The 25,218-nt window shown below is 43.2% G+C and overlaps 2 protein-coding genes across 5 annotated transcripts in view; both read right to left on the bottom strand.

Moving 5' to 3' along the window:
- Positions 1 to 19,389, bottom strand: part of WDR33 (WD repeat domain 33) — a 70,369-nt gene extending 50,980 nt beyond the window's left edge. For all 4 annotated transcript variants that reach the window (XM_027724780.2, XM_027724782.2, XM_039391120.1 and 1 more), the window contains exons 1-2: positions 19,355 to 19,389; positions 109 to 332 (exon numbers count right to left, since the gene is read on the bottom strand). In XM_027724780.2, the coding sequence (XP_027580581.1) occupies positions 109 to 312 (204 nt within the window). In that variant the 5' untranslated portion in view covers positions 313 to 332; positions 19,355 to 19,389. The remainder of the gene's footprint in view (positions 1 to 108; positions 333 to 19,354) is intronic.
- Positions 19,390 to 20,555: 1,166 nt separating this feature from the next.
- Positions 20,556 to 24,740, bottom strand: POLR2D (RNA polymerase II subunit D). Its single transcript, XM_027724759.2, has 4 exons — positions 24,560 to 24,740; positions 22,835 to 23,015; positions 22,298 to 22,393; positions 20,556 to 21,194 (listed from the first exon to the last, which is right to left on the bottom strand). The coding sequence occupies exons 1-4, from the start codon at positions 24,630 to 24,632 to the stop codon at positions 21,116 to 21,118; spliced, it is 429 nt and encodes a 142-aa protein (XP_027580560.1). The 5' UTR covers positions 24,633 to 24,740; the 3' UTR covers positions 20,556 to 21,115.
- Between the last annotated feature and the right edge of the window lie 478 nt (positions 24,741 to 25,218).

Genomic DNA, 25,218 nt, shown 5'->3' with positions numbered 1-25,218 from the left:
GGCAGCAGATCTTTTGTTATTCCAGACCGCTTTACGGTCACCGAAAAGCACAAAGTCAAAAAGGCTTTCAGACAAAAAAAAACCCAAAAAACTGGCTAGTTAACTAACCTCCAGATATTTAATTACAGAGGGATTGTAGTCTATGGTCTTCCTGTTCACCGCTTTCCTCATGCGCTTCCCGTCGAAGGTGAGCTGCTGCATCGCCTGCTGCTGCGCGAAGTCCGGCCGCTTGTAGAAGAGCTGCCGAGGGGCCTGGTGCTGGAACCTCGGCATGTGGAAGAACCGCGGCGGGGACCCGATTTCCGTGGCCATGGCTCCCTCGCCTCCGAGAGCTGCGGGAGCGAAACACCGCGTCAGCACACAGTTCCACATCTCCCCTAACCCAAGGCTAGCACAGTTCCACATCTCCCCTAACCCAAGGCTAGCACAGTTCCAGATCTCCCCTAACCCAAGGTCAGCACACAGTTCCACATCTCCCCTAACCCAAGGTTAGCACACAGTTCCAGATCTCCCCTGACCCAAGGTTAGCACACAGTTCCAGATCTCCCCTAACCCAAGGCTAGCACAGTTCCACATCTCCCCTAACCCAAGGTCAGCACACAGTTCCACATCTCCCCTGACCCAAGGCTAGCACAGTTCCAGATCTCCCCTGACCCAAGGTCAGCACACAGTTCCAGATCTCCCCTGACCCAAGGTCAGCACACAGTTCCAGATCTCCCCTGACCCAAGGTCAGCACACAGTTCCAGATCTCCCCTAACCCAAGGTCAGCACACAGTTCCAGATCTCCCCTAACCCAAGGCTAGCACAGCTCCACATCTCCCCTAACCCAAGGTCAGCACACAGTTCCAGATCTCCCCTAACCCAAGGCTAGCACAGTTCCAGATCTCCCCTAACCCAAGGCTAGCACAGTTCCAGATCTCCCCTGACCCAAGGTCAGCACAGTTCCAGATCTCCCCTAACCCAAGGTCAGCACAGTTCCAGATCTCCCCTGACCCAAGGTCAGCACAGTTCCAGATCTCCCCTGACCCAAGGTTAGCACACAGTTCCAGATCTCCCCTGACCCAAGGTTAGCACACAGTTCCAGATCTCCCCTAACCCAAGGTTAGCACACAGTTCCAGATCTCCCCTAACCCAAGGTCAGCACAGTTCCAGATCTCCCCTAACCCAAGGTCAGCACACAGTTCCAGGATCTCCCCTAACCCAAGGTCAGCACACAGTTCCAGATCTCCCCTGACCCAAGGTCAGCACACAGTTCCAGATCTCCCCTGACCCAAGGTTAGCACACAGTTCCAGATCTCCCCTGACCCAAGGTTAACACACAGTTCCAGGATCTCCCCTGACCCAAGGCTAGCACACAGTTCCAGGATCTCTCCTAACCCAAGGTCAGCACAGTTCCAGGATCTCCCCTAACACACAGTTCCAGGATCTCCCCTAACCCACAGTTCCAGGATCTCCCCTAACCCAAGTTCACAAGGATGACAAACAGCTTTGGAAAGCCCCATTTCTCGGCAAACAAACATTTGCAGGATTCTCTGAGGAATTGTTTTTCCTGCCCTGTGCCTCGTAACGCCAACATTAAAGTAGGTAAGTACCTTTTTTCTCTCTCTATCAAGAGGAATTCTGTATTGAAACACATCACTAGTAAGTTCGCATTACCATCCCTAAACTAAAAATGTACAAGAAAAGAATGTCCTTGGTGAAACAGCATAAATAAATGCAAGAAATGGCAAGAGCCTTCAACAGACAATATTTCAGATTCAATATAAAAACCAGGAAATATCACATCAGTTACAAATTCATTTAACTATTGACAAGGCAAAAAGTTTCCAAAGGCTGACTCAACATCTTTTTCTAGGACCTAAAACCAAAACTACATTTCCTCTACTTAACTTCTAGTAAATGGCCCACAGATCACATTCTACCTGTAGGTATATTTTCAATTCCATTACTGCAAAGTAAATTACATCTTTATCAAGGTTTGATAAATGTAATTGAACATCATTTCCCCCACAACAAAATTCACTGAGAATGTTAAGGAAGTGGAGGGGCAGGGAGAAAATTCCAATATTCAGAGTTTTTCTGACAGAGGGAAATGAGTGTAAAATCTGATTTTTCAGTCTATGAAATCCTTACATTAGGAGATCATGGCAACCTCTTCAGAGCTGAGAACTACAATATACAGTCTTTCAAGTATATACTGACCTCAGACTAAGTAGTGACACACACTGAAGCAACAAAAGCTCAAACTTCATTTTGAATGTATTCTCCCCCACATCCTATACTCGGTTTGAAAAACATTTTAAACCAAAATAAACTGGCCCTGTCATCAAGGGAATGCAAAATGGCCGAGAAACTCCCCTTTGCACAAAGGTTTAAGTGTTTACACAGAAGCAAAATGTACTTAATAAAGAGAAAGGAAATAAAATAGCAGATTTCTTTAAAAAAAATGGCATAATCTGTTTGTAAATTCATTAATGTACTTTCCTAATTAGTTAAAGTACTCATATCCTCAATTTGAAAGAGTTGGAAAGTTGTTTCACTGCCAGATTTAAAAATCTTGCTTTATTTTTGGATCCCAGTAGTTGAAAAACATTTCCATTTTTTAAATAGCAAAATAAAGCTAAGACAGAAATGCCAGACACATGAGGGGGTTTAAAAGCAGTGCATAGTTTGATTCTTTTCAAGAGGTTCTTTCTAACTACAGGGAGCAGGCTGCCCTTTAAATAACCATCAGGCAGTTTGCTGGGCACAGGGCAGGAATTAGCTTGGCAAACTTGGGAGCTCACACTCCTCTCCCCTGCTAACAAAGGGCGACAAGCCAGCTACAAGCCAAGCCAGCCACAACACCTGGCTGGCTGCTTGCTACACAAACAGCTTCCACAGACAAGGGGGAAACCAAACTAAAGCCATTACAGCTATTCTCCATTCAAGATAGACAGGTCCAAACTAAAACAGCAGGTTTCCTTAAATTAGGTAAGGAAACATAACCCCTTCGGCAGGGAGAGCATCTCATGAGACCAAAGTGGTAACTGGGAGGAGAGGAGGAGAGAGAGAGCGCCCAGTGGACAAAAAATAACCCTTTACCCCGCAGCTGAAAGGCTCATTTACCTGGAAGCTGCCCAATACCAAGTGGTCTAATCAGACACCACATCTGCCTCCACACACTCGACTCCAGACCACAACTGTAACACAGGTCCTACAACATTAAGCTTGCCTGGAGCATGAAAAAAGTATCCAAATTTTCTCAGGCAGGAATTGCGTCAAGCGCCTCTAACACTACCTCGGATTCTCTCACGGGTTGGCAGAAGGAACAAACTCGTACAGAAAGTTTCGAGTGTTAAATCTCAAAGGTAAAATTAAAAGAGGAAGTGGCTTCTTTGAATGAACACAACAAGCTGGCATTAAACATACAACTCTCCCTCAAGTCTGAATAAGACACTTTCTTATACCAATCGTTACTTCAAACCAGAGGGAAAAAGATAATTTTTCAAAACCATGCATCCACACATCTGTACTCTCTTATAGGCAATGCAAAAAATAAAGTTCAAGAACTGAGACCAAGAATGCAGTCAAAGCTATACGCTGGGGCCTCCAAAACCACTTTGATCAGCTGTATTTGCTGATCAACATTATATAAAACCCCCGTTCTAGGGAAATACTGCAAAGCAAAAAGTTAATACTTTGTTTTCTTGCTCCAGAAAAATCTCCAGAAGAAAGTTTCTCTATTACCATCATTGGTAAAGAAGGCATTAGCTATCATGTGGCTCAATTTAGATTGGACACACCTAAAACTACTGCAATCAGTGTCTATCTTAAATTAGCATAAACAACACAGACTTAACATGTAATCCACATCAGCAAAAATCACTGTTTAAAATGTGACTAAAGGCATAAACATGTTAATTACACCTCTTCATGCCTAAGGACCCTTCCACATTCATGATTATGACAAGACAGTTAAGTGGCATCACAACTACAACATCATGACACAGGATTAGGAAAATGAAGGATTTACAGTCTGGTTTTTTCAACTGTTGAGATCACTGCCTCTATCACAAAAAGCCTTCCACCTGCAGTTACAAACTCTGCATAAAGTTTTGTGTACCCAGCTGCTCAGGACCACCTTCTTCTAATTGCCTCAAATATTCTGCTTTTATCCACATAACATCCTCACCGTGTCACGTTTGCATATAACACGTGTCTAATCTATGAAAAAAGAGTGTGTGCACATACAGGTGAGTGTATATACACACCAAGTGAAGGTTCTAAACAAAGCAGCTTCAGAAGTGAAGGGGGTTGGTACAGAATCAGTTATCAACTGAAACTAGAGCATTTTTTTCCAAAGACCTCTACTCCAGTCAGAGCAATATACCCCATTTAAGTTACCAGTATCCTACTTGGTCTTTTGTTGGGGCAAACCAGTGCCTCAACAGGCTCTTCTTAATATCTTCCTTATCAACTACATGTCAGAATTCAGCATGTCTATAGCTGAAGGTCCCCTTGTATTGGCAGTGTGAGGAGAAATACACAAACAAATATTACAGGACACTGTGTAATCCAGTGCAGTAACACACAATTTCCTATTTGAAGCAAAGTGCCAAACTTTGTTTTCATTTGAGAGTCCATCAACAGGATTTAAGCAAAAGAATCGATTTTTTCCTTATTGTACACAATCAGAAGCAACAGCAAGATTTTTTCCAACATCACGCCCAGGTCAGCTCATACTTTGATTCTGGACAGTAATGTTGCCAATTAATGGCTATTTTCTTCTAGTTCATTATACTCCTGGCACAATTTGAACTTTGAAGTTAATTTTTGTATACCATTTCTCCACACATCCTTATCAGCTTCCCCCTTCCTGTTCCCACAAATACCCCTTTCAAAGCTGACCAGCTTTCACACGTTTTGAGGCATAAATGTATTTGGGAATACATAGAGAATACTAAACTAATTCACTGAGCAAATACAGGGCCACCCAGTGTTACGACCTGCCCCAGAAAAAGGGAGGGAGGATAACCCAGGTTTTTATCAATAATTCCCTTGGGGTGGATTAGAGTGAAACAACAGTGAATAATCAGCGTTTGAAAACATATACTGACAAGGTTTATTTCAACAATTCTGTATCAACAAGCATGCTAGCAGTTTGGGTGTTGTCATAAAACAATGCAACACTGAGATAACTTTTGGGGGGGGAGAAACTGTTTAGGGGAGAGGAAAACCAGGATGAGAGTAAGGGAAAAGAGAAGCTGAGAGTACAAAAGAAATGGACATTGTCACTGCCCACTGGATCCAGCGATGCTGGAGAGCGATGGTCTTGATTCGCAGGCGGTGGGGGAGAAGGAGAACCCAAATTCTCAAAGTCAGTTTATATACCCTCAGCATGCTTTTGCACCTCCCTGGTATGAGGAGTTGTTTGCCTTTTAGGGCTTAGCACTGGAGGGAGGGATGGGCCCGGTTGGCTACCTGAGGCATCTCCTTGCCTTTTTAGGGCTTAGTCCCTCTGAGGCAACTTCTTGCCTTTTTAGGGTTTAGCACTTAAGGGGATCCCCCTTTAGGGGATGGGCTCAACTGTCCACCTGGGGTATCTCCTTGCATTTTTAGGGCAAAAGTCAAAGCCTGCAAACCCCTGGAATGCATAAATCATTAACTATTTCAGTCTCTGACACCCAGTAACATTGCAAGGTAAGTAATTGGGCTTATTCTTCAGCTAAGATAACGAAAGCAAGCCTGGGAAATGGTATCAAAATGGGGAATAAATGAAAGCATTATCTGACATGAAACTGAAAGCAGGATTAGCACCAGACAACCAAAAACATCCCAAACACAACTTAAAAGAAACACACAGTAAGAGTAGGAGAAACTACAGAAGCAAAACCATGAGGAGCAAGGCCAGTTAAGAAAGAGTGAATGAGAAACCCAACAAATAAGACACAGGCAAAAGAAAAAAAACAAGAATATGGTTCAGGGAGAATTAGGCAGAAGAAACTGGACAACAGAATTAAAGGAGCTTGTGACAGCACCTAAAATGTCCACCCTGTTCCTTAATTGTCAACAACTACACCGGCAACATAGTAAGGCCTTCATTTCTCCCCAGTAGTGCCAGGACAGCAGGTTCACTAATGCTGCTGAGTAACTGGGGGGACATTGCTGGAGAGCAGAGTTAAAAATGAAAAAAACTGACAACCACCTCATACCCAGGCAGCATGGTGTCAAGACAGATGGATTTGGGGAGTTTCTTTGCTTTTAAAACAAGCAAAAAGTCACATGCAGTATTAGTCCACCACAGAAAATGGTTACCATTTAAGTCATGTACTCAAATAAGGTTACAAAGATGACACTGGCATTCAGTGTAATACCATTGTTACTTTATCATCTTATTTTGGGTACGGTTTTTCTTCTAATGTCAAAATGAATCTTGCATTAAGTTTGGAAAATTAATTGACAGATTTCGACTTGAATCATGAAACCAAAGCAATTCACATATAACTTCATTAAATCAAAATAAAACAAAACAGGCTACTTAAATCAAAATAAACCCACCAAACTAGTAAAGCTTAGAGAAAGAGAGTCATGGCTTATATTAAATACATCACTACTTACAGACAGTTCAATACTACATGAAAAATATGCGATTTATGTATAATCTTGACATATTTCATACGATTTACACAGAAAGCAAAGCTCATCATTAATGAAGTGCAGTAACTGGTAACTAAAGCATCCTTGCCTATTTAGTAGTTGTTTTTAACTGAAGGGAAAGGAACTTGGGTGGAATACAGCGAGTAATAACCTGAACACACCAAAAGAAAAGTATGTTTTCAGAGGTAGCGCAGAAGGCTGTTCTGTGAAGTGCAAGGTACTCTGCAGTGGTCCTCTGCTGGCCACTGAACACACCATGCCTAAGCTGAAGCTTAAAAGACATTGCTGCTTTAGCCATTTCAAGACAAAGGAAAGGAAGTGCTAAAAATTTCCTGAGCGTAGCTGTGAACTACTTCTTTAAATGTGTATTAGACAGCTCCACTACAATGTACATGTGGGCTCCAAAGAGAAACAGTGAACATTAATAGTTATTTGCACTGGAACAGCACACAGGAGTTCAAAACGTGGTTCAGTAAAAAAAAACATGAGTAGAGCAGAGCCACCTCAGCTTCCTGAAGCATAAGAGAAGGACATCACAATGCAAAGGCAGCTTAACAACTTTATTTCTCAATACATCAGTAGCAGATGCCATCGTCCTTTGACTAGACAAGCACCTTTACATTTACAAGGTATAGATACTGTTTAATTTCCTTTTAGTAATGTCTTTAAATTCAAAAATCCTACTGTCAATAGTCATCTCTTAAAAAAGCATGCCTCTGCACTTTCAAATTTGTGTATTAGAAATCCATAACCATGTTTGAATAAACACAACTGTTCTGCAAAGTGATCATATAAAATAGAATTTAATGTCATGCCATTCCCTCTTTTACAGAGTGTCAACACCTAGTTCCAAAAGATCCTTTTTTCTTTTGTCCTTTGGAAGAATGTGCATCTCTGCTCAGGAGACCAGCTGTGGATCCTTCCTTGGCTTCCCTCTTCCTGAGGAAAGCTCTTTCTTGGGTCTCATCATTCAGAATTTTTTACCTTTCCTGGGAATCAGACCTCTTCCCAGCACAAAAGGATTACGTGAAAGGATATATTCCAGACATAACTGTTCAAATTTTTGCCATTTCAGCAATTTTTTCATGTTTTAGCAAAGAAAAAAAAAGACATAAACATGCATGTACATAAACCATTTCTCTGTTACACAGGAGCAGAGCCAGCCATCCTGATTAAGGACTGAGAGGAGTGATGAGACAGTTCTTGAGAACATAAAATCACGAGGCAAGGGGTTACACAGAAAAAGGATTCTTCATTTTTTTGCAAACCATCTAATTTTACATAAACTGTCTTCCAAATATTTTAAACTATATTAGATAGTCCAAAAATAGTTCCTCCTTTTAACAGTAAGTGAAACTGGACAAAAGATTACTTTTCACTTAGTGTTTCTACATCTCCCTTGTTCACTCACTGATAGGAATGGAGCAGGAGCATCAGAAAATCATACTACCAAACCCACTGTAAAACCAGCACTAGCAGCAGTAAGCTTCTACCACATTGTTCTGAAGATACACTTGAAATCTGCCAAAACTAATCTGCATGTCTGCCAGTGAATTAATCAGAATCACAGAATATGCAGAGTTGGAAGGGACCCACAGGGATCATCAGGTCCAACCCCTGGCCCTGCACAGGCCCAGCCCCAGGAGTCACACCCTGTCCCTGAGAGGATCATCCAAACCCTCCTGGAGCTCTGGCAGCCTTGGGGCTGTGCCCACTGCCCTGGGGAGCCTGGGCAGTGCCCAACCAGCCTCTGGGGGAAGAAATTCCCTTGAGATCCAACCTGAGCCTGCCCTGACACAGCTCCAGCCATTCCCTGGCTGCTGTCCCTGGTCCCCCCAGAGCAGAGCTCAGTCCCTGCCCCTCCTCTGCCCCTGCCCAGGAAGTTGAATCTCTCACAGCACATGAGACTTTGCTTCTGCTCTATGCAGATGTCATCATTTTTCATGTTTCCCTCACAGCACATTAGATAAATCCACTCTGAAAACACGGAAAAAACTGTGAAAAAGAAAAAATTATGCCAAATTGTAGATCTAGTGAAGAATATATTAATTTGACCAATTCCTTGAATTGCTTTGTGTTTCAATTTCCTGTGGTATTGGCAAAACATTTTATCAGATTTACAATACAAGATGACCCAAAGTCTGAACATTCTACATCTTTTTGAGGCTCTCAAAAATTTCAAATAATTTTTACTATTTTCTTTTTACAGTTGGTTTTAAGACAGATTTGAGACAGATTAAGCTGTTTCAGCAGAATTAGTGCTACATCTAAAAGATGGTATCTCTCCCACTATTTATGAAAGAGAATTGGTGTATTAAGCAGGAATATAAAACTAGTTTAAAAGTAGATGTAATAATGAAGTGTAAAGTTGCCCACAGCAGACCTGTAACAGCAGGAAAAAATTGCTTAAGATTCTTGACCTCTGAGTATTTAGAAATCTTATTCCCACTTCTGAATTACATAAGGCACAACAGCAGCATGCAGTTTTGTGCATTTTTAGATGCAGACCTCCAAACATTTTCTACAAGACATGCAGCAGTGAGCACAGCAAGTTTAAACTTAAAAACAAGACTATTACAATTTGAGAGACTCCTTAATTAAGAACAGGTGCTGGAAGTCCATAACACACCAAATCACAAAAGTCAAGGCAAAAACACTGACCTGTGTTACACAACACTGCTATTACACAACATCCCTGCTCTCTGCAACAAGCCCATTTTCCCGGGGTTCTGCTGCTGTGCTCCTAATATACATCTGCATCTGTTCTCTGTCCTATTCTACTTGTGAGCAAAACTTCCCTAATTAATGGGGTTTAAATCCTGACCATGCAAATGAGGGGGGGAAAGGATTTAGCAGCTTTCCTCATTCCAGTCATTCTGTTCCAACAGAAAATATAAAAATAAAAACCTCCTAGTTCTTCATTAAAGCACAAACAGATATTTTGACTTGGCAAGTCAAAATAAACTACTCTGCCCCAAAAGGTTCATAAATCTGTTCTTATTTGGAAATACACCAAAGATTTTTGTCTCATGCACAGTCCAAAATCTGCTGCACTGGCATGATCAAAAACCTAAAAATGCAAAAGCATATCCCTCCCCCCCCTTAACTTCAGTTCTGTACTTTCATAATGCCCAGTTTCACTACGAAGTTCAAACCTTTGGATTTTTAACAGAACCCAATTAAGTACACACACTATATGGAGTCTGAAAGGACAGAACATGTAACATGACAAAATGTGATAATACTGATGCAGTTTTGGATTCAAAGGGTTTATTCTCTGCAGGGGAGGAGGAGTGCTGATATTTAATTCACAAAAGCCCTACACCTCTGAAGTTTCACATACAAACACAATGCTTAAGAACCTCTGAAACAGCAGAGCAAACATACAGACAAATGGATATCTAAAATCCCAAAGGATAACAGGCTATCAGGGAAACACCTTCAAATAGCCAGTCTGAAAATCTCAGGTTACAGAGCGTGGGGGACAAGCCTAAACAGTTGAGGCTGCTTAGCTGCACATAAATTACACATACATTTAACACTTTTTTCAAATTTTGTATTTCTAGCACTCAACAAATACCTAATAATTAAATCACAAACGTTCCTCTTTTTATGCTCAAACAAAACCCTTGATTCATTCCAAAGCAGACGTATTTACAGAAGATCAGGTGCTTCCATACATCACAGAGTCAAAATCTTTCAGTTCACAGGACTCAAGACAGCTCCTGTTTTTACCACTTTGGCCACATAGAGAAAACTCATGAGTACAGCAGCCTGGAATTATCCCCTTTCTGCACCTCACCAAAGCAACTTGTACAGCAAGTTTCTTGAGCTGTACTTCAAAACAAACATGGAAGCAATGAAATGCAGGAAGAGGGTGCGTGGCAGACTGCACCCAGACCTCAGTGAGGAAACAGGCAGGGTTTGGTTTGCTGCCATGATTTCACTAGTACCGATTTGACAACCTGGCTTTAACTTAAAAGTTTACTCACAATATTTTAATAGCTTTTAAAAAACAAAATATTCTTCCTCCCTCTAATCTACCCATATATATCCATTTTTCTCAACTCCTGCTTAGCATTTGTCAAGACAAGCATTTAGATTATAACCCAGCCTGTCTTTCACTACTGTGCCTCAGTATGACAACACCAATTCATCTTAACCAGCTGAGTACATCCAGCGTGGTTCTCATGCTGAAGTGATCACTGATGCTGCCTCACCTTGGAGCTGCTGCTTTGACAGGAAACAAAACTTTAGGCGTCACTTTTAAACCACAAAACATGCCATGACAAATACTAAAAAAGCACACAGGAAAAGCAGTTTAAAAGCAAAAAAAAAAAAAAAAAGCCTCTCATCCTTGCTTATTCTAAATATCAAGATACTCTTCAGCTGGTTATTGTATCAAAACCTGCTGAACCAACATTAAACTTGGTGAACAACAACAAAGAAATCACAGTTGAATCTGCCTGAGATGCTCCTCCTAGTTTCACCCAATATGCAGTTGTGGCTTTACTTGTAAGGAGAACAATTGTTGGTTTGTATTCAGCTTGGCATTGGCTGCAACTCCCTGCGTCTCTTTAGCGAGACTGCTGTGCAGCCAGTCATGCTCCATCTTGTACAAAGCCATGGAGAACTGGGCACACCTCCTTGCTGATGTCCATGTGCTCCTGCTGACCCTCACAGCATTCCTCGAGTGCTACTGTTAGGTACAGAATGGGGTGGCCACGGACAGACAGGGAAGAGGAGAAAGAGTGACAAGAAATCCTGCAGGAAACAATCTTCAGAGAACTTTATAATTAGTGGAAGAGAAGAGGACTAGAAGGACTATGGCAGTTTGTAGAGCAAAACTTAGGTAGGGAAATACAGCAAACTGTTTCAGAAACAGCCTACTGAAATTCTGATGATAAAGAGAACAAAGCCCATACAATCTATCAACAGTTTGATTCTCTTCACACTATGAAACAGAAACGTACATTTTAATATACTTAACACAGCTGAGTCTCTGAGACCCTAAGGGTTGCAAATTCAATGCTGACAAGATACCAAAGCCTTTTTAGTAAAACTTGTGAATTATTAAGAGTTGCAACTTTTTACAAAGATTCACCTTTCATAACCTTTATCTACTGAATGCTTAACAAACATATCCAGAACTCCTGTAACATTTGCTTTTAAATAGAAAAGAAATTGCAAACATCAAAAGAATTAAGAAAATCTCTACTTCACAATCCAAAGAATGCTTGCTCCCTGCCCCCCATTTAGTGTTACTCGGGCCAGTCTTCTGACAAAGCAGTGCTCTGTGCCACACCACTTTCTGGGCCAAATAAAGGCAGAAGTGTGTCTTAAGTTTCCATAGCCAAGACATTGAAGTCTGGAAGGGATAGCAGGGGGAGGGTAATAGTGCTATCATGTGTGATCATGTGAAACAATGTGTCTTTATACAGTGAGAAGTGTAAAAAAACCCCCTAACAACCCACAACTAAAAGCAATGTTTTTCAGGAGTTAAAAACCATGTTTCAAAAACATAGAACACTTCAAGATAAAAGAACTTTTTATTTCACTGCGTATTTTAATGACAAAAGCCATTCACCACTGATGTCTCACTCAAATCCAGAAGTGGAGGCTTTGTGCAACAGAGCCCCAATCTTCTGGGCATGCCAAGGTTCATGTATTCATGTTTTACACAGTTCATGTATTCAACATAAGAAAAGAAGATAGTAAACACTTTTACAGCCACACTGCAGAATAAATGCCCTATTAAACATTACCCTACAATATTTTCTTAGCAACGACCAAGGAAATTTTTTCCAAGGGTTTTTAATTCCCTTTTAATAAAAAGATGTAGCAGATGCACACAAAGATTTAACCAACAGAAATTCGTTTGTTATTCGCTCCAATCCAAAACTTCAGGTTTTCAAGCAGTTAAATTAGCACCTATGTTTATAGCAAAATATGCAAATTAATACCTACACTTGCTGTGCCTGGACTTAGCTAATAAAGAGACACTCTGAAGCAAGAGTGATGGAATTGCAGAGAACAATTCAAACCTTATCGAATCACACAATGGTGCTAAACAAGCTTTGTGGACCCTGCTACAAAACTGAAAGCAAACTTACACAATCAATGTTTCCAATTTTTTACTTTTTGTTGAATCTGAGTTTAAAAAACAGCAAATCCCATCAAATATCCTCTGAATTAAGGAAATAGTGAAAGAAAACAGCAATTCTAAACTACTTTGACCAAGTAAAGTTCTAGTTATTCATATGGATGTGTAGCTTCTCACCAGTTGCTTCAGTTAAGATTTAAAAGTCTAGCATACACACAAATTATTCTTTTGCCACAGTTTGGTGTGGAAGATCAATGCATAACTTGCTTGTTACTAGTTAGATTAAAAACTGTTTACTCCAATGTGGAACAAACTTACAATAGGAAAAAATACACTGTGCTGGTCATTGCAGTTTCAAGCTCCCAGTGTTTAAAAGTCCACCTTCTGACAGAAACACACCTATATTCAAAGAGATTTTTTTCTATATAAAGAAACTTTCAATACTAGAACACTTTCTAAACTGATGAGTGATGCATAAGTATCTCATACAACTCAAAGAAATTAGAAATACACTTTCTTTTAACTGGAATCACAGACTTTTGTAGAAATGTGTTTTCTGGTCTCTGCTTGCGGATTACACGCCATGCAAACGCCTGGTTGTGGAGGTACAGATATACAGGCAGACACTGCTCAAAGACCATATTTCAGTTCATTGGTAAACAGCCTTTGCTCTGACATTTAGTAGTGCTCAATGAAAGCATGTGATCATTTTCTGTGTCAATACATTTCCCAGTAAAGGAGATTCAAGCTCACACGCATAAGCTCGTACAAAGCCTTCCAAGGAGCAAGGGTTCAGTGTCTGATTTTCCCCAACTACAGAAAGAGTCAAGCTTCCCCATGAGAATGACAATTCAGTAGAAAGGCACCTCACCAGAGAGCTTCAGTTTGGAAAGCCAGAGTTCTCCAAAAGGCTAAAATCCCTTGGTATTTCTTTCCTACTTCATATTGCCTGCCTTGAGAATTTCGGCAAGTTTTTCTGGCAAATCCAGCACTTCCATCACCAGTTTTAGGTCAGTATTTTCATCTAACTGCATAGAAAGCTTGGCAGCTGTGGCTTATATTAGTCAAGACTCTACAAAAGATATTACTAGAAAAAGTTACTTTATTTATTAGGCTTGGATTTGCTGAGAAGACCAAAATATTTGCATCCATCCATAGAAAGAGATTACAAAATATACTTGACAGACTCAAGTATGAATTGAACTCCAAACCTCACAACTGAGAAACAGTGCAAATATTGCAGAATGAACACACTATATTAATACTCATTCAGTCTGCACCCTCCTACTTCCAATTCTGGGCTACAAATCTACAATTTTTCTTGTGACATAATCATAACATTTCACCAGTCTGAGCAAAAAGGTGCAATGGTTTGCTTACAAACATGTCCTGATAGGAAAAAAGGCACTTTCAAAGTCAAGTGGTGATTTTTACTGGGATGGGGGAAGGAGAACAAGAGTAGAAATCATGACTGCTCATTCTGATCCCACAATTTAAGTGCAACAATAGCTACTGAGGGAACTTGAGCACTGTGTGAAGAGTCTAGAAACTGCTGAGATGACCTGAAGCCAACCTAAAACTGCTGAGACCAAGAAAAAAAAAAAAAAAGCAGTCCTGGCTTGACCCAAACTGTGTGTTCCTGTCCTACATGACCCCTCCTTCAAGCCAACATGAACATCTGGTGACCACACTGGACACACACCTAAGAAACAACTCTGTGTTAAGAGATTCATTTTGTTAACATTGGTCAAACCCCAGGCAACTGACTGTGGAGTTCTAGGAATGACTTTGCTGACACAGGAGGAAAACCAAAGGATCAGAAGCAGGGGAAGTTACCACTTGGCACTGCCATGCCAGATTAGAGGACTGCAAAGGTACACAGGCCAGGTCAGAGCTGCACCACGACACAGCCCTCAGGCTGTAAATCCAGCACTTCCATCAGCTGGAGCTGTGGCACTACTTATCCAGCTCAAAGCACAGCTCCTCCAGACTCAAGTCTGCAGTGAATACTCCTATACCCATGGTAAAATACAAATCACCACGCTGCCAAAGCTTCACCAGAACACAAAAACTATACCAAACCCATTAAATACTACAGACTCCTTGTCATCCAGTCTCTGACCTCCTTTTAAAAAGTGACACATTAACATATTCTTTTCTATATGTTTTTTCGATTTGGGATGATTTAAAGGAACCCTCAAATTTTTAAACCCAAGAAACACTGATTAATTCAAGTACCTGTGTGCTCCTATTGAAGTGTATAAAACATTAGTATACAGAACTGAGCAGTGCCAACAAATCTATAGTTCCAATGGCAAAACTGCTTTCGGCCTATGCCCCTCCTGCCACACTGTTCAACTCAGGGGCACTCACTTTTGGGTAAAGTCAAAGCTGAGTGACTAAGAGTTACCAAAATTCCAAGCTTCATGACCAACTGCCTTGATTTAAAGCTTGGTATTTAAAGACATGATCAGAATTTGAGGGGTGTATTTTCATCCCTATCTGCTATATCCATTTGGAAGTGCACAGGCTGCCCCTCAGCACAGTTACAGTCACCCAGGGCAGCCTAAGTCAACACCACAGCACAGACAGGGATTTACCATCACCTCCTCTTTCCCACCTCAGTGGTTCCAGACCCAGTGTTTCCAACTCACAAGCCAAAACACAGAAGTGAGCCAGACTAAAACCAAACATCCTACTTTTGCTCACAGAAAGGGTCCCCTGGTACAGCTGCCTGCACCACTGTATCAGCTCTGGTACCGAGAGAAGACAGGCAGAATACTAGGATTTTAATTATTCAAAACTACTAAAAATTCTAAGTTAAAATTCACAACTACACTGATAACATTTTCAAAGCTTCAAAAGTCAATAGAATGTTTTTTGAACCATCGCATTTCATTATACTGAAGAATAATAGAACAGCACTAATGAGCTCATGACTGGCATGTTTTTGTTCTTCATATCAAAATCAACTAACTGAAAGTAAATAGAAAATTGGGAGTGTTCAGATTTAACAACAGTGTATGGGAAAAAAAAATCCTATTTGAAGGAAAAACGAAACTGAAGACAAATTTCTACCTCTTCTTCTGGTAGAAAACAATGCACCAGGGTCACCTGATGCAGTATGTAAGGGCCCAGAGAGGAAGAGATGTTTCCATTTGTGTCTGAAGAATGTGAAACACGGCTTATACTTTTTATATGTGTAAGAACACTTACATGTAATTGTTTGAAACAACACTTGTGTACAACATAAGCTTTATCAGGGTTAGTCAACAGTGAAGTTCAATATTGTAGAACAAGTCTTTCCTTCTACAACTGAGAGAAACTGTGATAAAAGCCACAACTAGTGAAACTACTTAGAACAGAACACCCAGCTCCTGGTAAGACTTCAGTGCAACTTAGTACAATTCATTATTGTTAGACTTGGTACATTTTTCAATCCTTAAAGTATATTTACATGGATTTTCGGCATTAAATATTATCCAATATGATAGAAGTTGGCACTTATTCTGCCTGTTCAGCAAGGTATCTTTATGAATAGAATTTAGGTAATTTTTTTTCCCTCCTTAAGTGAAAAAAACCCAAACAAACAGGTACATAGCTCTCCAGATAAACTGGGATCTGTTTATCAAGGCCATTCTTGCTATAAAGAATCATACTCCCATTTTATAATTTGGTGCAGAGGTAGAACAGGAACAACATCAGTTGGCTTAGTTCCAAAGCATGAAACACTTTGGTCTCTGGTACCCCTCCATACCTGGAGAGTGCCTTACAAACTGTGACCATGACCACAAGCAACTCAGCAGGACCTGTACCAAAGAAGTGTCACATCACTGCCAGCAAAAGGAGTGTCACAACACAAGAGCTCACCTGCTTTCCTGGTACATATACACTTCACATCCTATTTCAAGCTGTACAACAGAATGACTGGTACAGCCAGCCTGAATGTGGAGAGCTGGTTAAACCAGAACTGACGTCCTATGAAATGCTGAGTAGCTTTTTTAAATACTAGTGAGCAAGAACAAATTGTTGGGAAGTTTAGCACCATTTGGAAAACAGGGATGCTCCAAACTGAAGTAAAATTAATGACAAAATACAAATGAACACCTGTTAGCCATCAAAAACTCTACTTCTCTGCTCTTACTTCCAGAGATTCTCTATAAGAAGCAAAACCAAGGTTATCTTAAGGTTTCAATCTTCTGAAAGACCTTTCCTGTATCCCCTCCACACCACCAAGCTCTAACAATGTTCAGTTCCACTGAGGCCTCCTCATTAACTACACCAACCAAACCAGCATCTCTGTATTTTTGCTACGTATAAAGCTTCCAATAACAAAATGATACAATACCAGGAATGAAAATACAGCAAATAAAGAACAAATTCTGTAAAAATCACAAACACACTGCAGACAGCTTTTAGTTTGTTTTTACAATTTCCTGCACAGAGATAGGGGTCGTTTTCTAAACTACAACCTATACCTGAGCAAGTCTAAAATGATTTTCATTTCCAGCATTAGTGAACCAACTACTGAAATTCCCTATATATCATCAACCTCAAGCCTTAGCAGATGGACAAAGTGAAATATTTTGCATGGAATCATCTCAATACAAAGTTAAACTCTGTTTCTTCCATACTGCAACTCAATCCAATGTTTTCTCCACGATTTTTTTTCAGGTGACTCAGAAGACTTGAAATTTGTTAGAGATGGGAACAAAACAGGAGATTTCTCATTTCCTCCTCAGATCAGGGCCTCTCTGCTGCAGCAAATGAATGCATTCCTCGTACCTCTATCTCAAGCACAATTTAGGATTACTGAGCTTTTACTTCTTGTGCTGATAACAGGAAATACAAAGCTGATGAGAAATTTTCAATTCCAACAGTCCAAACAGTCTAATGTTTATAGCTGCAAGGATTCAATGGAGGATGAACACTTCAGGCAACAGGGAAAGACTGTAACTGTAGCGACTGACTTTTAAATTAAAAGGTTTTAGCAAGTCTAGGAGTATTAAACATTCACCAGCTACTCACATCTAACATTCTCTACAGCTCAAAGGGGTTTTTTCCCCCATCTCTCAATATTTTCATTTTTCAGTATCTACATTTTCAGATCTTCCCATCTGAACTACTACAGCACAACTGAACAAGTTGTTAAGAACCAGAATTTTCTGAAATGTGTGATGATTATATATTCTTATTGTAAGATGATGGCAGAATATTGCAGCAAACTGCTGAGTTATTGAGTCAGTTTACTTGATAAAGAATTCAGGAGGAGGGAACCCCAAAGTATTTTGGCACAACACTTTGCATACAATAAACTCTCTGATGTGTAGTGTCACCTCTCTTAAAGGAAGAATAAAACAGTTTGAGTTAAGAAAAGCATAGAAGAATAAACATCTGCTGCAAGGAGAAGGATAAGGGACTGTTGTCCACAAAGAAAATCAGATTCTCAAATAGTACACAGAAATTGCAAGTAAAGATGTGATGAGATACAAGACTTGTAGAGCACAAGATTACTTACCTATTCTATCAGACAAGCAGATGTGCCTGAGCAAATGCCAATATCTCAAAATACTGCATTTGAGACCACACGGCTCATAACAAAGAAGCTAACAGTTAGCAAGAGAGAAATAACACCCATCTGTAAGAAGGCACGAAGTTTAATGAGTTCTCTCCAAGGGAAAAACACTGAAGTATTTTTTCAAGTTTAACAGGTCCCCTAGGTTTGCTACCCATGCCGTGACCACAGGCTGGTGAGTCTCAATCAGTGGAATGTGATACCACATGGTCATTAAACCCTCCCACCCTGCCTGCAAGAGCAAGTGCCTGCTGCACACGGCTGTCTTATTATATTGCAAGGAACATATTTTAACAGTAGCATTATTGTACAGCATTATACAGTGGAAAATGTGAGCAACAGCACTTTCAGAACCCGTAAGAAAAGCCAAGATATAATATGAACGTATTGCCTTCCCATCCTTCTACCAATGTTTATCGGCCCCCAGCACTAAGACCGCCCTTTATTGGGAAATGCAGTTATCTCACCTGGCATCTGAGAAGCTCAAATACTAGCTAGTCTGTAGCTGTTTCTTTTCTCTCCTTAATACAGAGAGAATCCCTCTTGTGAAGGACTGCATAAACAGAAAATGTGATGTGATGTATCTAACAGGGCCCGTAATGGCCAGGGCTTCCCCAGCCCTATCGTCAAGCAGCCACAACTCGGTCTCCACTCAGACCCAAAGCAGAGGAAAGAGTAACATTTAAAAAAAAAATTAAAAAGCAGAAAAGGGCAGGACTGATAGTCGGGCGAGGCCGCCACCACACACCTGTGCGGCAGGCGGGACGGGGGCCCTACCGTCCGCTCCCTGCCCCGGCCCTCGAGCAACCGCACCCCGGGGCCCGGCTGCGGTGCTGGGCCTGCGCTCGGCTCACGCCGCTCCCCGGGGTGTCCCAGCCCGGGCATCCGCTGTTCCGGCCGGCGGCCCCCGCCCTGCCCCGGCCGCGCCGGTCCTGGGCCGCGGCCTAAAGATGGCGGAGGCGGCCGCGTTTCCCGGGGCTGCTCACCCGCCCCGCCCAGAACCGAGCCGCACTCACGCCCAGCCGGCCTCTCGTACCGGGACTCCGCGCCCCGCCGCCGCCTCGCCGCCCGCCTCGTCCTCCCGGCCCCGGCAGCGCCGCCGCCTCACGAGCCGCGGCCGCAGCCGCCCGCCATCTTCCCTCCGCCTCCCCCGCCGCCAGCGCCCGCGCGGCGCACGCGCCCCGCGTCGGTGCGCACGCGCGTTATGTCAGGGCGCGCGGGGCAGGGGCGGGGCGGTGGCAGCGCCCCCCGGCGGGGCCACGAGAGGCGCGGCGGCCCCGCGCATGCGCAGAGAGGCGGGGCGCGGTCGTGAGAGCCCCCGCGGGCGCCTCAACTACGGGGCGGGGCCGCGCGCATGCGCAGAGGGGCCGCGGGGGCGGAGGTCGGTCGGTGCTGTCAGTTCTCCCTCCGGCTCCCAGCTCCGCCCTGCCCCTGCTCGCCAAACAGCCGGACACAGCACAGACACCTTTGGAACGCGCTGCCCAGGGAGGTGGCCGAGTCGCCACCTCTGGAGGTGCTTAAGGAAAGACTGGATGTGGCACTCAGTGCCTCGGTCTAGTTGTGGTGGTGTTCAGTCATGGGTTGGACTCCATGGTCTCAGGGGTCTTTCCCAACCTAACTTATTCAGTCATTCCCTTCTCCTCTGTCCCCATTATTGGGTTTCAAACCACAACATCATCACAAATAGTGTCTTAACACACCTGTATTCCTCTCTGTCCCAGATATTCTTTCCTGCGAAATTTTCCTTCTTCCAGGTATGGTGGTAAAATTGTAAGATTTGAGAGGGCTGGCTAAGAAGCTTACCCTAACTAAAAGAACATTCATTTCAACGAAAAGCTAACAATCTGTGAATCTACCAGCTGCTGAGCTGTGACAACAGGGGGTGTGCTGCTCCCACAGGCTGCACCACAAGCCATCCCTCCATGGTTTGGTTCCTTCTCAGAATTAAGGCAGTTGGCAAACTACTTCAGGAGTCCATCCCTCCAGGGGTGGATACTTGGCTTTGTTAACATCAGAATTATGGGTTAACTCTTTATTTTCTGTAACAAGTGGGTGTCTGCAATCACCTGGCAGACAGGGACATGCTGCCCAAATGTTCTCTCGCTGTGATCATAGTTAATATCACCTCTGTCTGATCTGCCCTAAATTGTAATTGTGTTATAAAATGCTTGGAGACCCCAGACCTCCAGGATCTATTTGTCGAAAAGATCCTCATTAACAAAATCATAATATGTACCTAATGTTTATAAACCATACAACTTTAATGAAAAATATATTTTAATTTACACCGAACAATAGAAAATTATTGAAGCTGTAAAAATTCACTGTCCTAATCAAACAATAAAATGATGCCAAACAAACAAAAAAGCCACCACAGAAATTGATGCTGCCCATGATTGAATCTTCTGAGCTCCAAGAATAAGTTTCTCTGTCTCTTTTAGAAATTCAAAAAAAATCAGAAATTACATCTATATTTCTGCTAAAAACCAGAAACATGGTGAAAATTTTCAAACTGAGGAGATGGTTTGGGGAAGAAACAAATATTTGAGCCACTGGGAAAAGGCTTTTCGGGTTCTTTGGCTCTCACAATACAGGAGCCCTTGCCAATATACACCTGGAACAAACCAAAAGGACGATGCTGATCTCCAGTCTGAATGCACCTGTGATGTCACAGCACTGAAGCACCCTATGTCCACAACTTCCCTCACTCAGCCAGGAGCTCAGCTGGTCCAGAGGGCTGAGAAACAGTCAAATTCCCCAGGTTTTTGCGTTCAGATAAAGGGGTTGAGGGTTAAGCTTAATATTGGAAGCTGCGTTTAGTCTGAATGTCATCGAGAATCTGCTGCAATTCTTCATCTTCAAACCGGCCCTCCAGGCTGCAAGATAAGAACAACGAGGAGACATCAAAGCTTTCAGAAATAACCTCCCCCCCGGATTCATTTCAGTCGTAGTTCCCTCCCATCAGTCTCACCTGTATGTAACCACCAGGAGCCATCTGCAAGGTTACTGCACAAAGAACAATCTAATCCCTATGCAGCGTCTCCTCTTTTCATGACAAAACTCTATCCTTCCCAGAATTTTCTGCTCAATAATTTCTAAATGTGTTATCAAAAAGGCAAGGTAGGTGCAGGTTTATGCAGACCTCTAAACTAAGACCATGCAGCTGCCTGCCCGTAAGCCAGTCTGTTCTTGCTATGAAATCTTAACATACAATCAGAGAATGATTTGGGATGGAAGGGACCTTAAAGTTCACCTCATTCCACCTCCCTGTCACAGGCAGGGACACCCACTAGCCCAGGTTGCTCCAAGCCCTGTCCAACCTGGCCTTGAACACTTCCAGGGATGGGGCAGCCACAGCTTCTCTGGGCAACCTGTGCCAGGGCCTCACCACCCTCACAGGGAAGAATTTTTTCCTAATCTCTAATCTGAACCTAATCTTTTTCAGTTTGAAGCTGTTCCCCCTCGTCCTGTCACTACCTGCTCTTGTAAAAAGCCTCTCTTCATCTTTCTTGTAGGCTCCCTTTAGGTACTGGGAGACCAAAATTAGGTCATCCCAAAGCCTTCTCTTTTATATAATGGCATATAAGGAAGAAACTGTGATTTAGATGAATGTTTAGTTCCCTCCTCTATCTCAGGCCATGAGGTAACAAATCAAGACATGAAGAAGTTACTGCTTCCACATACCTTATCCACAAAACAGTTCATTTGCTCCAACAGCAAAAATCTCCAACAAACACAAACACAGCCAGCTAAGAACCCCAGTTTAAGCTGTTTACACTTAATCCAGTAAAAGTTGTCAGGAACGCATCAGGGACATGCACAAATGGTGCCTCACTGTCAGATCAAGGGGTAGGGAAGAGCAAGATCAAATGTTCTTACATCAACAGAGCTGGATTGAAGCAACAGCACCTGCCCACAGCTGGCTTTAGATCACAGGGAAGCACAAAGCAGTCTCTGTACAATATGTTTAAGTGCTCACCTTGGAATCAGAGCTTTGGCTTCCTCAGCTGTCTCAGGGCACAAGTTAGCCAAACATGCCAATTCAAACTTATGGAGCTTTTTCTGGAGTAGCAAACTGTAAGAAAGACAACAACTTCGTGAAATTACAAAACAGAAATATAAAAGGGCATAAACTAAACCAAATGGATATCTTTTTTCACACTGCTTTTGGCACTGAAGTTAGGAGGAAATACTCATTATATAATTGCATAGAGGAATAAAAAAAGTCCCATCTGCTAAATCCACTTACCCTGAATTACGCTGCAAAGTCTAGAAAACCCTCCCATTTAATGCAGTCAGCTATCACTGAAACACTGAAAACAAAGCAGTTCACAAGGCTTAACCTGGACAAAATACAACCTACCGTCAAGAATTATGGTCAGATTTCCTGCCTCTTCAGAAAGAATTAAGGAACAAAGCAGGAAACACCACTAAACTGTACTTTCATAAAGCAGCATCAACATTATTCATAGATCAAATTCTCCAGTAAGTGTTACTCCCTGTCCTTCCCGCTCACCTGCGCACACTGGCGATGGTTTCCCGGTTTTTAAAGCGGCTGAAGCGCGCTGTGTAATTCAAGGTTTTCATGAAGACTTCTGACAGCTCCTGCTCATCCTCTGCACTCTCGTTCTGCTGCTTACGGTGCTCGAGCAGCATGTGCACCTCGGAGTTCAGAAGAGTTTCCGCAGTTTCAAACTCTGCAGCCGGATGAGAGAACGCCAGCACCAAAGGGGCAGCACAGATGAAAAGGAGAATTACGGAAATTTTGCACAAAAATCTAGCTCTGGGCAATAAAGAAGTGAACAACTTTTATGGCAGTTGTGCGAGCCCTTTCACCAATGACTGGGCAGCATTTCATACCGAAAATGCTGATAAAAATTACGCCACTTCGAGTGACAATCTGAGGTGTTCGTCTTTTGATCTCATATTTTACACTTATGGCCCTAACATTATGATTTTTCACAGTTTTGCAGTATGTTTTCCTCACCCTTTTTTTGGCAGAACTTAAGGAATGCATGAAATGCTTCAGAAAAAAAAATTTAAAACTGTAATACTCAAAAAAATTTAGAAGCGATGCCTGTGGCCTTCAGAAACCTCTGATTTATTGAAATAAATACAGATGTTTTGAGTATTTTAAAAAAGGTTTCGTTTACTTATAATGTTAATTGACCTACTCCAATTTTATTATCGGAAAAAAACTTTTAACCAACCTTTACAGATTCCCCCCCTTTTTAACCAGCTTTGTTTTCATTCATCATCACCATAACCACTATATGCATTCCAATAATAACAAGGTCTTTCAATATCAGCAGTATGAGCTGCAGTTCAAAAGCAGCAGTGTCAAAGGCTGCATCCCAGGGGGCAGATACAGGGCAGTGCTAGAAAAGGACTGGCAAACCATATTTTGCATTGAGCAGTAAGTTAGCTTAGGCTGAACATGAGTAGGCTATAGATTTTAGTATTCAAGAATACAAAAAAACCCCAGTCTTTCAGGGCTACACTTTTGTTCATAACTCAAAATGCAGCACAGTGCCCATTTTTCTTGTTTGTTTGTTTTTTTCTTTTTCTTTTCCAGGGTGGCTTGGAGGTGTAAATACACCTCTGGAATTTAAAATGAACAGTTTTCTGAAAAAAGTACACAGACCGTGAGAGTCTGTGGTTACCAACTCTGTCTCCAGAAAGCTTGTTTCCTAAATGCAGTAGTATTCATAGAATCCCAGACTGGTTTGGGTTGGAAGGGACCTTAAAGCTCATCTCATTCCACCCCCTGCCATGGGCAGGGACACCTTCCTTTGTCCCAGGTTGCTCCAAGGCTTGGACACTTCCAGGGATGGAGCAGCCACAGCTTCTCTGGGCAGCCTGTGCCAGGGCCTCGTCACCGTCACAGGAAGAATTCGTATGATGAGGAGCATCAGTGAAAAAGCAAGGGTTATACCAAAATGCAAGGAGCTTTTCACTGTAGCCTGATAGGAATTTTTTTTTTTTTTTTAGTCCTGTACATACCCACAGTGGCCCACATAAGAACTGCCACATCCTAGCAACCACGAGGTCCTTAGACGTATATAAATGATTTATTATCAAGATTTTTAAGACTCGGGGCTCTGTACCCGGCGGAGGAGGGTCAGGGGCGTTGAGCAGCGCTCCCATCCCGCCGAGCTGCCCGGCCAGGCTCGTTCCCTCACAGGAGGCCGCCGCCAGCTCCGGCCCCCGCCCGGCCCGGCGCCCCGACCCCCGCCCGCACCTTTGGGGAAGACGAGCTGCGAGGCGTCCTCCTCCACGTCCGCCGCCCGCGGGTCGCTGCCGCCCGCCGCCATCGCCGGAAACCCGCAGCGGAAGGGCCGCTCCGCCGGGAAAGGGCGGCTCCGGCGTGTGAGGGGCGGGCGGAGGCCGGTTCTCTACGGGGTGAGGGGCGGGCGGAGGCCGGTTCTCCGGAGGCCGGTTCTCCAGGGTGTGAGGGGCGGGCGGAGGCCGGTTCTCCGCGGCGTGAGGGGCGGGCGGAGGCCGGTTCTCCGCGGCGTGAGGGGCGGGCGGAGGCCGGTTCTCCGCGGCGTGAGGGGCGGGCGGAGGCCGGTTCTCTACGGGGTGAGGGGCGGCTCCGCCCGTCTGAGCGGCAGCGTGTGGCTTTGCCCCGTGTGAGGGGCGGGCGGAGGCCGGTTCTCCAGGGTGTGAGGGGCGGGCGGAGGCCGGTTCTCTACGGTGTGAGGGGCGGCTCCGTCCGTCTGAGCGGCAGCGTGTGGCTTTGCCCCGTGTGAGGGGCGGGCGGAGGCTGGTTCTCCCCGCTGTGAGGGGCCGAGGGTCCGTTCTGCCCCGGGCACTGCCGAATAGAAAAAAGCGGAGTTGCCGCTGTGGAGAACCGAGGGGAAGCAGCGGGGACAGGGCGCCTAAGCAGCGCCCCCCTTC

This window comes from Pipra filicauda, unplaced genomic scaffold (assembly GCF_003945595.2).
Source record: "Pipra filicauda isolate LSUMZ 115617 unplaced genomic scaffold, ASM394559v2 scaffold90_size2875636_pilon, whole genome shotgun sequence".
Lineage (NCBI taxonomy): Eukaryota > Metazoa > Chordata > Aves > Passeriformes > Pipridae > Pipra > Pipra filicauda.
The sequence above is the reverse complement of the archived record's forward strand: the minus strand, read 5'-3'. Positions and strand labels throughout refer to the sequence as shown.